Genomic DNA, 17,505 nt, shown 5'->3' on the forward strand with positions numbered 1-17,505 from the left:
TAATGCGGCAATGAACGTCACTCAATTGACCAAAAAAAAATTCAATATAATCTTGACGACCCTAGGGAGGGGGGCACCATGGTCTAGAAATGCTTAGGGCATCAAAATATCTTAATCCGGCATTGGTCGTTTGCGAAGTCAAACGATTTGGGACTCGAATTTTATACGCATTACCATGCCTTCCCCAAAAAAATCGAATGATTCGCGAAAGTCTCGCAACGCATTGAGGTTACAAAGGGCACGTTCCTCAGGAGTCTGAAGAAGACCACGGTGAGTGGCGCTTTAGCCAGGCAAGCCGCTTCGCTTTTGCTCGCGCGCGTATACTTTACTGTATCGTCCGATATACACCTACTACTCTGTCGTTTAAATCACGTGTAAAATTTGTATCAGGGCGCAAAAAGCTATTGATTTTGGAGTGTAGTTTTATTTAGTGGTACCTAATTGTTAAATATTTTATCTGGACTACAGTCCTCTAGCATATCCATCTGTCAACTTTACTTCAAGTTCCGCCTCCAGGGGAGAGGGAGAGAAATAGAACAGACCGAATTCCACGCGGGCGGAGCCGCGGGCACAGCTAGTAGGTATATATTTTGATGACAGGAAAACCTATTGGAAATATGCAGTTAAGAATGAGTCGGACACTTCACTTAGTTTTTGATCCAACCCCTATAAAGATATTACATTGTTAAACATTGGGAAAGAGCCCTTGGAACGCGAGCGATACGTTTAATTACATTTAAACACAATTATTATATTTTAGTCTCATGTAATTGTTGGATTTATTGATTTTGCTCGCCCAGTATACAAATTGCGGATTGGTCGTGCGACAAATTCGACTTCTCATCTCTCAGAAAACAATAAAATTCGTCGACCGAAATGTGTTAGTGTGCGTGTTGTAGTGACACTTGTGACTCGTCCGTACACAAAAACAGATCATCATTTGTGTCGTCATTACAGATTGGATCTTGTATGTAAGTGTGTGAGAAGTGCGACTGTGTGCACCTTGCTCCCCACAAAAAATGGCAGAAAGATTTGTACGGTAAGATATGTCGCTTGGGCCCCTCCCTTCCGACGTGTCGGAAGCCGGTGTTGCTCGAAAAAAAATAGTAGGCTGTCTAAGCTTATTAATTATAAATCTTAGTAGGAATAAGTACAGTTTTATTTTATTAACATTATGAATATGCATTTTTTATCCAATGAATGATATTTATTTTAATGGCATATTTAAATTCATAATAATCGGTTCTTAATATATTTAAGGTACCTATCTAATTACTAATTATTGAAAATTATAAAAAGTTTTTAATATTACATTCGTCTTATTTTCGTGTGTGTGTGGTTGCTATTAGGTATCGATTCAATCGATTGTCGATAAAAGGACTAGGTCAAATCTTTTCTACGGCCATTCCGCTCCTTGGTACAAAACTTGGCTAACAATACATAGATAAGTAAATGTTTAAAAACTATTTGTGAATCTTAAACGACATGGTGTAATATAATGAGTAATTGAACACTTTTTAGTCGACGCCGTATTCTAGGATTAAACTTGGTCAGCCAGATGGAGTACTTAATGATTATTACGTAGGTTAATTGGTGGAAAATGAAATGTTTAAACAATTAGTGGGCACAGGTATAAAGAGGTCGTTAGTGGTGGGGATCGTTGAAGGAGAGCTTGTGCTTGACGAGCCAGAAGGAGTCCACGACGTCGCCGTTCCTCTCCACCGACGTCTGGAAATAAACAATTCTATTAATACCTACTTATTAAAGACGTATGTATATTCTCTACTCTGGCAAATTAGCATTGCCAAATAAAACAAAGTAAATCCAGCAGAGTAGAGGAAGCGCAGTTAGGTACCTGTTCGATGTAGATGTGCGAGTGGTTGTGCACCACCATCCTCGTGTAGCCGAAGTCGTCGGTGCGGAACGCCGACCACGGCGGGTGGGTGCCTGCAAATCAATAATAACTAATGGTAATTAACTATTTTTTTAGTTAATTACGCAGTTTGATCCTCGTAGTTAGTGACCAGCGCAGCGACTGCTTTTTGTGTGTGCCATGGACGAAAAGGAAAGGAAATTTAAAGAAATAAGGAAAGAGAAAAGCAAGAATAGAGAAGAGAAGTTAACGTGCAGCAAAACAATAACGCTATTTACAGAATGTTTTGAGTTGATTGCAGGCAGGGCCGGATTAACCCTAAGTCAAAGTAGGCAACTGCCTAGGGGCCCCGCCTCGGCTTGGGGGCCCCGCCTCGGCTAGGGGGCCCCGGCGGCACAGCGCGCACCAAATAAAATTCTCAAAAGGCTCAGAATTCATGAGTAAATTTTTTTATGTTATAATAATGATATGCTTTGTTATTGTTATTTTTTTATGTTATAATAATGATATGCTTTGTTATTGTTTTTTTTTCGATCCATTCTTTAAATTAATGAAATACTGTAATAAAATTGAAGCAATACGTAAAAGTTTACGAGGCGCATTCTGCGTAGGTACCTGTTGTAAAGTTGTAATAATAGAGGTTTTCTTTATTGTGTTCCACATCTCCTCTACTTCAGCTTAGCCTTTGGCGTCGCTGCGCCAAGCTCGGCCTGCGGTCTCACTTTTTAATACAAAAGACATTGGTTCGTGTCTGTGCTGAACTATTTATCCTGAAGCCTGATGAAGCACGGCTTTGACTTCGCATGAAAGCTCGCCTCACTGGGGCACTTTGGACTTTTAGGCCCAGATGAAGATTGATACCCGGCCTTTTAACACGGTTTCACAATTTGCGATATTGTCAAAAAAAAATTCGCGCTCGCTGCGCTCGCGTTTATATTTGGTTCTTTAATTGACTCTGTATCTGCATGTTAGCTTGACTGGTGAATTAATAGAGGTACCTAGACCAAGAAAAGTCTGCAATGATTTTGATAGCATACGCAGTGCAAGTGTTATCCATACGTCATAATTTCATAGAAGTTTTGACGTTTAACATAACACTTGCACTGCGAGTACTATCAATATTATTGCAGGCTTATGGTCGGATAATGGCTGTTCAGCCTCTCAAAATATTAACTATTGAGAAAATCAACTTTGCGGCACTAGTGAACTTAGCTTTTAGCCTCGCTTAAAATTGACCATTAGAGGTAGATAAGAAAGTGACGCTGAAGCTCTCATCTTTGGTATTCCACTGGGAATTGGCCTTAAGCCTAAAGGGCTCTCCCCACACTTGACGCGACGCGGAATTGGCAAAAACCGGTAGAATAAAGCTTTATGTCCACGCAATAAGAGCGAAAAAGACATCGTTCGATTTGGATCGGCTCGGCCGACGCCTGAAGATTGAAATTAAAAACGCAAACTTTTATTTCCCTGTACTGAATGTACTGTGTGCAGAATTGACTGTAGGGGGCCCCGAGCTTCGCACTGCCTAGGGGCCCCGACATCCTTAATCCGGCCCTGATTGCAGGGGTTCCTACTAATAAATAGTATTTAACTCCTGCAGGGTCTGTTCTTCTACCAATGGAGGTGGCTAGAGTAGTAGGTACCCCACAGGTCTGCGCAGGTTAGGGGTCATCCATTAATTACATCACACGTTAAGGGGGAAGGAGGGGGTCAAGAAAATGTGACATATTGTGACATGGGGGAGGGGGAGACACAAACTTTGTGACGTCACTTTAACTTCATCAGTAACCGAAAATGTATTTAAATTGTTTTATTCGCTTTACATTTAAATAACAAGTTTTTAAAACGATAATCGTTTTTATTCGTTTAATTTTCTTTCCTAAGCAGTTTTGGGTTATAAAATGACTAATATTTATATCGTCAAAAATATTTTGATAAAATATTAATAATACTTAGGTACTCACTTAATTCGGTTTGGCGATTTCGTAGAAAAAATGTGACGTCACGCTAGGGGGGAGGGGTTTGCCAAATGTGACCAAGTGTGACAAGGAGGGGGGGAAAGGTCACAAAACCCAAAAATTCGTGTGACGTAATTAATGGATGACCCCTTAGGTTTGTAGGAATCAATGGCGTGTACCTACTGTCCAGGTAAAACCGTCTTAGATGCAACACTTTACCGTAGTTGAGAATAATGTTGTTGGAGGCAATTCGTGCGGTGTGACACTCACCAGTAAAAGGGTCCTGACCACCGTGGTTACCTGCGGACCCCGTCACTATGTGAACAGGCGCTCTGAAATCAATTATAAGACAAAATTAAGTAAATATTATTTATTCTCATGCAACTAAACCCAAATACTTATGATTAGATCCTAAGCATGTAATATTGCTATGCTCTCACAGGGTCCATGTGAAACTACCCAGACATTGTAATATCTATAGAAATACCATGGTTGCAATAAATAAATATGATATAATATGTAGACTATACCTATACTGTACTTAATATATTGTCGGTTTAAATTAAAGCCATTAAAAGTTACTATTACCGGAGCACTCAATCTCGAAAATTAGTGAAAAATAAGCTTTAGCGGCCCGCAACTTGGTCCCCGGGGTGAATCTCCATAGTGATACCGTGCAACAAATAAGCTACCCGGCAAAAACAGCTTTTTATCTTCCATTAATATACCAAAATGTTTTAAGTCAAAATTTCCTTTCCTTTTAACAAAGCCATTATTACTGAAGTAGTAGACTGTACAAAGATTTCTAATAAATATGGACAATGTGGGTTATTCCCACTAGTAACCACCATGCAAAGTTCTTACCAGTGGTAGCTACTGGGAATTTTCTTCCCACCTTTTACCACTGGTAACTACTGGGAATTTTATTCCCATTATTACCACTGGTAACTACTGGGAACTTTTTTCCCACCTTCTACCACTGGTAACTACTGGGTATAATTCCCACTAGTTACCACCAACTCGGTTTGGTGGTAACTACTGGGAATAAAAATTCCCAGTAGTTACCACTGGTAAAAGGTGGGAATTTATTTCCCAGTAGTTAGGTACCACCAAAATATTGTTAGAATTAAATACTAATAAAAACAGTATAAATAGTATAGTATAAACGTAACGTGCTGTAATAAATAATTACGAGTATGGGTATGTGTATTGTGTCAGTTAGTGATTCAGTAAACTAAAAGTTAGGTAAGTATAAGTGTAAAAACTAAAATAGAAGAGTCTCATGCTAGTTTATGAAACTTGAATGCGGCAAAAGTTTTTTGTCACCCGCCACACCTTTGTTTACTTACATTAATTCCGTGTGTCTGAAATTTTGAATATACGTCGTGGCCGGGAATTCAAACTTCAAACCCAATTACATACGAAATATCATTTAATATTTCATTACCATTCACGTCGCAGTGAAAGAAACAGAACTATAAGACTACTCCTGATAAAGCCTAGTTTTCCGTCTCGGTCGGATGGAAGGTCAGTTCGCAGTGACATTCGTCCAAATGAGTGCCTACGCTAATCAGTAGCTAAGAGTAGCCCAGGCTCTCAGTAGCCGTGACAGATGGGCGGGACAACGCTATGATAGTGATGAAAGCATCCGTATGTGCGCACCTCGGGTCGGTGTAGGGCGCGGCCAGCGAGCCGTTGTAGACGGTGTTGTTGTAGAGGGGCCACAGGCGCTCGTACGAGTGCTCGTGCGCCCAGAACACCAGGTCCACGGCGTACTGCTGCAGCAGCGGCTCGAGCCCTGCACAATACAAGCACGTACGATAACAACAATCATAACAAATTGTAGTTGTAATTGTGGTGGGGCTGACTCCTAAAACGATTTATTACTTATTTTGAAGAACACGCTAAATTAAAGCATATTTTGTATTGGCACTTTTGTCCTAAAATCTAAAATTGTTGACGTATAATACGACATACTTTTTTTACTATGTACGGTAAAATGTAGCTATCTTTTGGTATTGTAGGTCTCCTCAATCAAAAAGTTTCTGTCGAATTACTGTGTTCACATTTAGGTAAGTAACATGTAGTTACATTTCTAAACTATTTCAGCCTTAGCTACAGCCTAATATTACCTACCCAAACAGATCAAACGTAGACCAATAACTGAGGACCGTAAGAAAGAGCTGCGATTTGACCCTCGTGTTATAAGTACCCAACTCAAATTTTAAGGTCCACTATCACTGACCTTGATATTTTTTCCTATTGTACGCAACACTGTGTAATTGGGTATTTATGTGGCTACCAAAGTTAAAAAAGATTTATTTTTAAACTTTTTTTATTCTTCGCAATCATCAACGAATTAATTGCAAAAGTATGGAATAACTCATATGTTATCGTCTTATCGTTAGCTCTACTTCGTTATTTCAGCATTAGAAAAATGTTAAACAAACTTGACAATATGTCTTTTTATTATATAACACTTGAAAAAATAGTATATATACTATTACTTTATGAAACCAAAATAATGGAAATGATCGTAATTGTTACATATTTGCTGTGACTTAGTTTTCAAAAGTGTTTTTCAATAAAAAGATACGTCAACATTGTTTACCTTATTTCAAAAAAAAACGAGATATATGTATTTGTTAGTTCGTTATTAACATGTGTTTCAAACGTGTAACTAGATAAAACATATCAGTTACATACTTTACCTACATGTGCATTGTGCACATTCCATAAAGTAGTTTAAATGATGTTTCACAGTTTAAACATGCTTATTTTATTGAGTCATTGATTGACATGCTGCATAGTTAGCACGTGTATTCATTAATGTCAAATGAAACATGATTTATACAAAAAGTCGTAACTAGGTTGGTTATAATTATTATATTATAAATAATATATCGGTGATTCCGTCATGAAGTTGCCTAGTAACCCTCACATTTATATACCTAATACCTATATGTGTGCATTATGGAAATGTGAGTCAGTTATATATATCACATGGCTTACTTTTATTTCTTTAATTTCATAAAAAATGGGACTCACTTGTTGCACGGGAAACAAAAGAGCGGTATTGTACCTACACTCTGATTGCTCTATACAGTAGAATATGCCATTACGATTAAATAAATACCTAAACCTATTTGTCAAGGTTTTCATATTCATAATCGCTCGCGCTGCTAGGTGCCCCTGAAATACACTACGAGTTCTATCAAGGTCATATCATAACATAAATCAAATCAATATTAAAAAAAATAATCAGAACAGAATACCGCTCATGTAAAACAAAGGAAGCTTTTACAGTGGCAATCTATCGCCTTCGATGGCCTCGCCGTATTAAAAACAATTACAGACGCACACATCGAAATGTAAAAAAATATATAGTTACTCAATTACTCAGGAAAACTAACTTTGTCTGTAGAAATCAAGTTTCAATGTATGGAAGATCGATCCTACGCGCCTACTTTTTTCAAATTTGCCGCCTTTTTCTAGTGACAAAGCTGGCTTATCATTGAAAGTGTGTATCCGTTGTTGGTAGTAATACGCACCGTGTCCGAAGAAGGGGTTGCCGGTGCGCGAGAACTCGTACTCGCAGTCCGGGAGATCGTCGGCATTGCTGCAGTACATGGGCCGGTGGCCCATCAGCACGATCCACGGCCGCACCGTCCTGGGGACACCATTCTTATCTATACTCTGACAAGCCCGCTTTGTAAGTAGAAAAATGTAGACGAAAAGGATTGACAATGTCCCTAACTAGCACAATTTACAATATTCCTAACGCGCGTATGCACTGTTTTAAAAATGATCGGCGGCGGCGTATCCGTAAATTAGCGGTGGCGGGGCGGTAACAATGCCCGTAGGTGGCGCGTGGCGCGCCGATGCGACACAAGTCTAACGCTACGTCTTACGTAGGCGAACAACGCGCGAACGCGGCGCGGCGCGGCGCAGCGAAAGCGGCCGCCGCCGCGCCGCGCCGCGCCGCGCCGCCTGACATTCGCGTGCAAATCGCGCCGCACCGCGTTCGCAACGAGATCGCTTACGTAGGACACTTCTATGGGCATCAAAGGATTGATTTCGCCGCGCCGCGCCGCGCCGCGTTCGCGCGTTGTTCGCCTACGTAAGACGTAGCGTAACACAAAGTTCCATCACATTCAATGCTTATATTGAAGATAGTCTCGGAGGTCGTAAAAAATAAATCAACATTAAGAAAGAAAGGAAAATATTCGTCGACATAAGGGAGAAGTACCTAAGCTGCTCTGCCTTCTACAGTACATATAAGGTGTTTAAAAGACAACTTGTAGTATTTTTCTTATAGCTTGGGTACGGTGACAAATGGCTCTCGTCTATACAATTTATAGCATTAAAACACATAAGATAATAGTTGTCAACATACCCAAGTGAAAAATATTATACTTGTAGCATAGTATCTCACCGATTCTCCCTATGACTAGCCATGGCCAGATCCTTTTCCAGCCACTGGTACTGTTCGTAGATCATCTTGACTCCATATTTGATGTAGTAATAATACTCGGTGGAGATGGCAACGAAGTGCACGGGCCCCAGGTCGAAGCTATAGAACATGCTCTCCGTGCCGCCCGGCATTGAGAAGCGCTCCCGGTAGTTGCTAAAATTACTGAAAACGCAAGGAATTCAAGTAAATTAGTAAGTAATTGATTCACGAAAGCTGGCCCGATTATAAATAAGAATTTTGACAATTTCAGTACAAGTTTCGCGTAAGCTCATATAAATCAAGTTATACCATCACATCATTCAATATTCATCGTCAATTGAGTGTTGTTTAACCTTATTACAATAAAAAAAGTGGGCTGGGCACAGATGGTGAGAGTAAATGATTCCCAGCTGTCCCCGCCTCCTATACGGAAGCAGTCGCGTGGGACAAGAAGGACAAATGAGAATACTCCAATAGAATGGCATAAGCATGAATAGTTATTTACGATACAAGTGCGTAAAAGAGAAAATTCGAAACGAGTGGCGATAAATTAAAACACGACCGAAGGGAGTGTTTTAAATCGACACGAGTTGCGAATTATCTATTCGCACGTGTATCGTACAACGTTTTACAGTACATATGGCCCTTTAAACTTTTGACATCGCACGAAAAGTGCTATTTTACGCACTAGTGCGGAAAAATAGGACCATATGTACTGTAAATATAATTTCGATTGTATTTTTCTGTTAATCGTGACAGGTACCGCATCCGAGCTGCAGTAACGTTCTCCAGATAACTTGATCAAATCTTCGCTTCCCGTTGGCTTTAGTACTCACTAGGCCTCTTCATGGTTGCCAACGCACGTCATGTAGGGGACCATGGTCGCGATGGGCTCGATCTGCCGCATGAACTGGTCGCCGACCCTCGCGTTGTCTGTCGCCATGTCGTAGCCCATGTCGCCCACGTGGAGAATCAGGTCGAAGTGGCCCATTTCGGATTCCTCTTGGAGGTATGGCATTGCCTGTGAATAACATTCTTGTCGCTTATTTAAGGACAGTAGTTATTTATTTATGGTTCCAGACCATTCAAGTTGTCTGTGTCTCTTAGACATTTACGAGTATGTGTTTTAGGCGTGAACTTGGGGTAGCCGGGTAGCCCGGTAGGCTGGTCGGTCCAAATATCCTTGGAAGTTAAGAAAATATTGTAGAAGCGAATATACCGCAGTTTTATGACAATCATTGTAAGAAAGTTGCGTAAGACCAGTAAGTGTTCGTTTCGGAGGATAAGGCCCTTTTTTGCTGCTGGGCTATAATAATATTAGTAATACTGATACTTAAAAACAAATATTACCTATTACTACTACATCTTGTGAAAGTTGGACCACGATATATGTACGATGTTTTACTGCCTGCAATTTCTTATGAATCGAAATGGATAATGAAAGTTAGTGCCTTAGTAGGAGACAATAAGTCATGTTGTAGTTTGCCTAGTTGAAGTATATAAGATATAAATGTAGTTACACTTACTTTGGCGCCCTCAGTGCCCATGTCTCCGAATACGGCAGCGCGCACGGGCCAGTTGTTCCCTTCCGGAACCGTGCGGAAGGAGAACAGGCTCGACACGCCGTACTCTGAGCCTACGTTGTACACTGTTATAGGAAGGTGATAAAGACTGGTCAGTATGTCAGTAATCGCCATTTGCTACAAGCTAGATTGTCAACTAGTCTAACCTGAGGGCCTGCCACTAGCCACTTCATTTGTTTATTTGCCTCTATTGCTGAAATATGGTGTACATGCATTTCGGAATCTAATTAGCTGCCGGTACATGTCGCACTTACATGCTATACGTGATTATAATCCGTACGCACGTTCTTCACGTCTTGTCGAACAGCAATTCTAATGGCGGAAACAAGATAATCAACGATATAAAAACTGCTGTATGGGCAAGAGAGATATAGACGCATCTTACATTCCTGAGAAGGAGGGTCACCTCACTAACTTGTATCCTAATCTACAATATATCTACGTCCTTACTACAAGTGCTGTTTGCTGTGCTGCTCACCACCAACCCACCTGAAGCTACTACTACTAGTGTACCAGCTAACTGGCTGCTACATATGGAAAGGCGATAGAGAGACCGATAACGAAACTTCAGTTTTAGATGTTAATAGCCAAGATAATAATAGTACAAAGATAAATCCCATCAAAAACGATACATGTAAAAAGGTGCAAGTCTCGCAACAATTCTACTACAAAAAAGTTTTGAGATGTAATGTGAAACCAAATCGGTTATTTTAATCAGTGCCAGGGGGTGTTAAAACAGTATCAATAAGATATCTTTAATTTGTAATACATATAATGACCTGGCAATCCTGTGATCCTATAAGGATCCTAAGTGATCCTATAAGGGTTCCCTTTTTTCCTTTTGAGGTACGGAGGTATTTGATCTGTACAAAAATCCAATGTTATTATGGAATAATATTAACATCAATAAATTGCTCTGATAATTAGATTAAGATTAATTACGATTCATAAGAGCTTGTTGCTAGGCCTACTTGAATAAAGTATAATTTGAATTTGAACCCTAAAAAGCATCGAGATGCCAGATGCGAACGAAAAATTCGCCTGTATAAAGAAATTAGTAAGTATGTATTTGTATTCCCACCCATTATTTACGTTGCGATTGGCACTTTCATAAACGATTGTCATTTGCCTAAACAGAGGGCTTATTCAAATATTCATGCAAATCAAAGTCAGCTTAACTTCAATGTAAAACGTTGTAATACGACGTGCGGATAGGTAATTCGCAACTCGTGTCGATTTAAAACACTCCCTTATTCGGACATGTTTCAATTTATCACCACTACACTTCCTTCTTTCCGCACTTGTATCATAAACAACTATAATTATTTTGCGCTGTGTTGCTTATTATCAGCTCTGCGGGAACATTAACCTTGTGAATTCTGTGGCTAAAATATATTGCACTTACCATACTTAGTGTCGTACTGCAGATCCGGCAGCGTGACGCGGTGTGTGTACTGCTGGCGCCGCTCGTTCCCGCCGTCTTCAAACAACGAGCTAGCGCCGTGCGCATAGTGCTGCAACTCCTCCACACCGTAGTGGACCACGCTGGGGGTATCGTTGAATGTTGACCACGTTACTACGATGTTGTTGGATTTTTCTGGAGTCATATTTATTGCCGCATTTTAGGTGTTTGTAATAGAAACTATAAGCAGATAACTCAGGAGTAGGTAGTATCAGGAGATCTACGAGATGCGCAAAAACTAGCACCAACGAATGTGGCGGTACTGAAAAGGCACTGTGTAAACGACTAGTGTCGGTTGCCTGGTCACTGGTGGCGAAATTTAGGCGGCTGGAAATAGCCATTGTCTAAACGGTCCGAAGATATGCTGTAGATAGACACTGGCGCCGTAATTTAGGCGTCTCAAAATAGTTTCCATTTAAATCGATCATCAGTTTGCACAATTAAGCTTTTTTTATCTTTAATTTGGAATCGTGTTCTGGTGCTGCTTGATTTAACAGAAAGTATTGAAAATCTCTAGGGGATACTCTAGTCAAAACTTATGTATGAAAGTTCGATTAGCCTTATATATTATTACTACCCAATCCTGTAGATCGTGTACTAAATCTAATTATCGTAATGTCATTTAGCATCTGTAATATAAAGCAAAGCTTATGCACATATATTACCGCCAAAGGCAATGTGGACCTGTTCAGGGTTACAGTGGGAGCAGTAGTACGGCTGCTTTATCGGCGGTAGGTACTCTTCCACTGGCTCCACCGTGATGTACTCGGCCGCCGCCACCGCCGCCGAGCCCCACTCTCTCGCCGCCAGTCCGGCGTACGGCGGCTGCGCCGACGCCGAGACAAACGCCGCCAGCGTTAAAAAAAGCCCGAGCGACTTCATTGTGGCTCCTCACTGCTCAGCTAGATAAAAAAAAGGGTTAGTGTAGTAGAGGTAAAGCGAATTAGCGAATAATAATTTACTATTTTACTTGTTGCATATAAAAAAAAATTAATATAAATCCATATCCGGCCTCAGCCACTGTTGGTTTCAGTAGGCAAGGAAAGTAGGTATAATAATTATGTTACTTTCCGTGTTTAAGTTAAGATTTTGTTATTTTATTATTGCAAGCAGTCAGACTTCATTTTAAGTACCTAAGTAGGTACTGAAATAATATAACCTTAACGGTAGTTATTTAGTATTTGTAACCTATGTAGGTATGTATATAATTACTACGTAAGTACGTACCGACGTACGATATGTTTTAAATTACCTACTTAGTAATAGACTGACACGTGTATCCGTTTATATTTATCGGTTTTATTACAATAAGATATAAAAATGTCCTCTGTACCGTAAAACTAAATTTTATTATGTCTGCGAAGTTTGATTTTTTTACAGTACCGTAGATTTGAGGACCTGCATGCGTTCGCGAGAGGAAGGGTCTTGACAGACTGACGGACGAACGGACAGACAAAAGATCCTGTAAGGGTTCCGTACCTAAAGGGTAAAACGGGACCCTATTACTAAGACTTCGCTGTCCGTCCGTCCGTCTGTCACCAGGCTGTATCTCACGAACCGTGATAGCTAGACAGTTGAAATTTTCACAGATGATGTATTTCTGTTGTCGCTATAACAACAAATACTAAAAACAGAATAAAATAAAGATTTAAATGGGGCTCCCATACAACGTGATTTTTGACCAAAGTTAAGCAACGTCGGGAGTGGTCAGTACTTGGATGGGTGACCGTTTTTTTTTTTTTTGCATTATGGTACGGAACCCTTCGTGCGCGAGTCCGACTCGCACTTGCCCGGTTTTTTTTCCTTTTGAGGTAGGAAACCCTAAAAAGGTAAGATATTCTGTGTATCGACTGAACGAACGGAAATCTAAAGCTAAAGTACTTACCCGTTTAAGAACTGAGCGTCTAACCCTCCTATTTCGTAACAATATTACCGTACCCATTAACTTACTTTACTTTAACCTTACTTCACCGTTAGCGCCCAAGTAAAATAATAATTTAACTATGACATAGATATCCATTGAATTCAGAATCAGAATAAAATTGCAAATCCATAATATTGATACAATTTTTTTCAAAGTTATATAGTTTAGGGTACCTATGTATTGTATTCTTGCCAACCCTTATTTTATAAATAAACTGCAATATTGCTAACATAACATATGAGCCAGACGGCTAAACGTAGGTACGCGTGGGTAGGATAGCTCTCGTTATCAATAGCACACACAGCACACAGCGTCCTCCAGAACAATTTATGTCACGTAGCTACAGTATATGTGACGTAATATAGCCTGTAAATATGTTAATAATACTAACAACTATGGACTGTAACTGTCTGAAAATAAATAATTTTTATTTTACTATATGTACTTTCCTTAATTAAACCCTACCTAATATGCGCGGCACACGGAGCGGTAGGCATACGGATTGTTGATTAGGCTCGCGATTGACTCACTACCTATTGTTATTTTGGGTTATTCCCACTAGTTACCACCAAGTTGTTACCAGTGGTAACTACTGGGATTTTTTACCACTGGTAACTACTGGGAAAAATAATTCCCAGTAGTTACCACTGGTAAATGGTGGGATTTTTTTCCAGTAGTTACCACCAAAATACCTATTGTTAGAGTTCAATACTAATAAAGATAGTTTAAATATAGAGTGCTTTAGTAAATAATTATAAGTTGATAAATGTTTCAGGAAACTGCCTTAAATGATCAAAAATATTAAAACAGTTTAACTGGTACAAATGCAAAAATTAAAATACAGTTTGACAAAAAAAGAATAGAAATTAAAAAGTGGCAACACTGTAGTGTCCTTCCTTTCAAACCAATATATACATGCAGTGTAATCGTTAAGTTTAGCCAGGCGAGAATTCCGTAAATAAAACAGATATCAGAAAACTGCAAATGATATCGAAAGTGCGTTACCCAATGAGTAAAATTACATTAATAACTTTTTTTTAAATAAAAGCAGTAATATCCCAAACATTGACTTCATACCCTGGGAGGGTTTGAAGTCAATGTTTGGGATATTTCTGCTACATTTAGTACAACAACAACTGTTTGAGATTAATTATTTGCGATAGTAAACTGTTATGAAATTCCCAGTAGTTACCAGTGGTAAAACATGTGAAAAAAGTTCCCATAGTTGCCAGTGGTAAAAGGTGGGAAAAAAATTAATTTAATTACCACTGGTAACAACTTGGTGGTAAAAAGTGGGAATAACCCATTATTTTCCTCATATAATGTAAGGCTTCATTTTGTTGCGTTGCGTTAAAGTTTTTAACACGATATTTAATACAAAATGTATATAGGTACCTACTTATATGAAAATAGGTAGGTATACCGTGAAGATAGTCATTTCTAAATATTGCACCTTTTGAGCTCCTGACAATCCTACCTCCTGAATTAAACTCCGCAACAAAATGTAGCATTATTTTTATGAGGAAAATAACAATAGGTAGTGAGCATAATAGGGTCCGGGTTCCTTTTCCACAAAATACTAGTAGTCTCATTAAATTTTGTCGAGACGACTCAATATCGGCGTGGAAATAAAGATTTTAAGTAACATAAGCGTTTAACTTACGAATTAAAAACCAGCACCGACCATATACAACTGAGAGATGAGCTAAACTAAATTTTATTTAAGAAGAACTTGTATATAAACAATCCACTCAATTTAACGACGACCGCCCCGATCGACACTGAACCAACAGAACAGATTGAACTGAACTGCACGCTGACGCAACTAGGAACAAAAATAAGTTTTGTATGGAAGTTGGTGACCTAACCATAGCCAAAACCAAAAAAAAAACAAAATAAAACGTCAGTGCTATTCAGCTGTCAAGTCAAGGCCCTAACGTTGTCTGTTCACTTTGACGGCGCAGCTACTAGTATCACTTCTCTCTCCTCGCTCTTTTAAAAATGCCATTTGTCAAAAAAGGACAACCATACTGTTGACAAGATGAACTTCAAATCAAAGTGTTGCCTTTTTTGGTGCATTCAGGCTGTGTATGTGTGCGTAAAAACGTGTATGTGTGCTCTTTTAGGGATGTGAAAAGTCGATTTTAACCTTGTTATATATCGATAAACGCTTAACAGCGGAACGAAATAGCTATTAATTGAAGCTTCAATATCTTCTTTAAACATAAACATAATTGAAATGCTATTGGATAATAAATATATTAGAATATAATAAAATAATTCAATTATTGCAGAACCCATATTTTAGTAGGTATTTATGTATTTTTATTAAATATCTGAACTTTCCCTTCCTTCCCTGCTGGGGCCTGACGATAAAATTGTGGGTTTACCCTTGAATTGCCGACAGACATTTCATCGAATGTTATTTCGAAGACAACGTTTCAAGTATTTTCATTTCATCGACAAGTTATTGCGTCGAAGAATCGATACTAGTAAATTTAAATCGGGGACTTTTAATTGGTACTTGGGTTATTTTGTATATAGTTTATATCGTGGTATTTCTTTACAGGTTTTCTTATTTCATTTTGTATTATATTTAATAAAATTGATTACGCGTAAAATTATTTAATTATATATATATATATATATATTATATTTCTTATCGAAACAAGGCTGCCATTTTCATTTTGGCCATATTATAAATATGTATAATTTAAGCCGTTCATTTCTGTGTAGGGTCGCAGTTCTAACCTAACCTAAACCTACGTTAAAAAGCCGTTCGTTTCTGTGTGGGGTCGCAGTTCTAACCTAACCTAAACCTACTTTAAAAAGCCGTTCGTTTCTGTGTGGGGTCGCAGTTCTAACCTAACCTAAACCTACTTTGATAGCCGTTCGTTTCTGAGTGGGGTCGCAGTTCTAACCTAACCTAAACCTACTTTGATAGCCGTTCGTTTCTGTGTGGGGTCGCAGTTCTAACCTAACCTTACTTTAAAAGCCGTCCGTTTCTGTGTAGGGTCACAGTTCTAACCTAACCTAAACCTACTTTGAAAGCCGTTCGTTTCTGTGTGGGGTCACAGTTCTAACCTAACCTAAACCTACTTTGAAAGCCGTTCGTTTCTATGTGGGGTCGCAGTTCTAACCTAACCTAAACCGACTTTGATAGCCGTTCGTTTCTGTGTGCGGTCGCAGTCCTAACCTAACCTAAATCTAAAATTCTTACAACAGAAAAATGTATAAATGTATACGCCATATAAAAATGTATTAAAGTAATACGTCGAACAAATGAATTGCGATGTTTAGTAGTCGCACAGCGTATATAAGGAGCTGGCCAAGCGCCTTATAGACGCAACGGGTGACCGGAAGGCTGGAGCTTACCTCGCCCAACGCATCGGCGTTGCCGTACAGCGTGGTAACGCCGCCAGCCTTCTGGGCACCCTACCGGTGGGCACGGACCTGGGGCCAATATTTTATTTGTAGGTTTTTTTACTTTTTAGGTACTTTTAGTAAATTAGTTTAATTCTTTTTTCTTTGTCTATATTATTTTGCTTATATTTAAGTTTAGTTTTTAATTAGTTTTATGTTTAGATTATGTAATGTATTTATAATTGTATTATTATTTATATTGTATATATTTGGAATCCAGTAATTATTTAAGATTTTAACCTAAAATATAAGAAAATGTATGTGTGTCTATTTTAAGGCCGAGCCACACCGGCTGCGTGTGCAGCACGTTGCGTGGCGTGCGCTGCGTGACGTGCGCAGCACCCCTGTCACACCGGGTGACGCGCACGTCACGCAGCGCACGCCACGCAACGTGCTGCAGACGCCACGTAGGCGCACGCTGCAGCTCAGTCATGCGTGCAGTAAAATAAAATACTCCTGCGACAGTACCTACATCATGTTATTATAACTCCCGTTGCAAATGGAAGCTGCTCACCTAATGCCGCTATTGCAATTAGAAGAAAAAAATGTCTCATATTTGAGAGTACATAATATTGTTCACCGCAAAATAGTTCACAATACAACAACCTTGTTTTCCAATAGTATCGTTAATACCTAAAATCAATTGTTTCCCACAGGCCAAATTAATTTTTTTTTAGACGTATTTGTGGTAATCTTTGTGCTATGTTGTAAATATACATTCATATTAACGAAAGATTTTAATTAGTTTTTCTTTTATCACTGAATCCGTAATAAAAACCAGCACGCGCACCGGCCGAGTTGTAAATAAATACAAGTGGCTGCGCGTGTA

The 17,505-nt window shown here is 39.1% G+C and overlaps 1 protein-coding gene across 1 annotated transcript; it reads right to left on the reverse strand.

Annotated features, from left to right (window-relative positions):
• Nucleotides 1-364: 364 nt before the first annotated feature.
• On the reverse strand, nucleotides 365-15,025 carry LOC134671151 (acid phosphatase type 7-like). The gene is made up of 11 exons (XM_063528920.1): nucleotides 14,917-15,025; nucleotides 11,995-12,231; nucleotides 11,273-11,464; nucleotides 9,811-9,932; nucleotides 9,121-9,305; nucleotides 8,267-8,467; nucleotides 7,383-7,501; nucleotides 5,494-5,629; nucleotides 4,102-4,163; nucleotides 1,856-1,947; nucleotides 365-1,728 (listed from the first exon to the last, which is right to left on the reverse strand). The coding sequence occupies exons 2-11, from the start codon at nucleotides 12,209-12,211 to the stop codon at nucleotides 1,645-1,647; spliced, it is 1,410 nt and encodes a 469-aa protein (XP_063384990.1). The 5' UTR covers nucleotides 12,212-12,231; nucleotides 14,917-15,025; the 3' UTR covers nucleotides 365-1,644.
• Nucleotides 15,026-17,505: the final 2,480 nt, after the last annotated feature.

Source organism: Cydia fagiglandana, chromosome 15, assembly GCF_963556715.1.
Source record: "Cydia fagiglandana chromosome 15, ilCydFagi1.1, whole genome shotgun sequence".
NCBI lineage: Eukaryota > Metazoa > Arthropoda > Insecta > Lepidoptera > Tortricidae > Cydia > Cydia fagiglandana.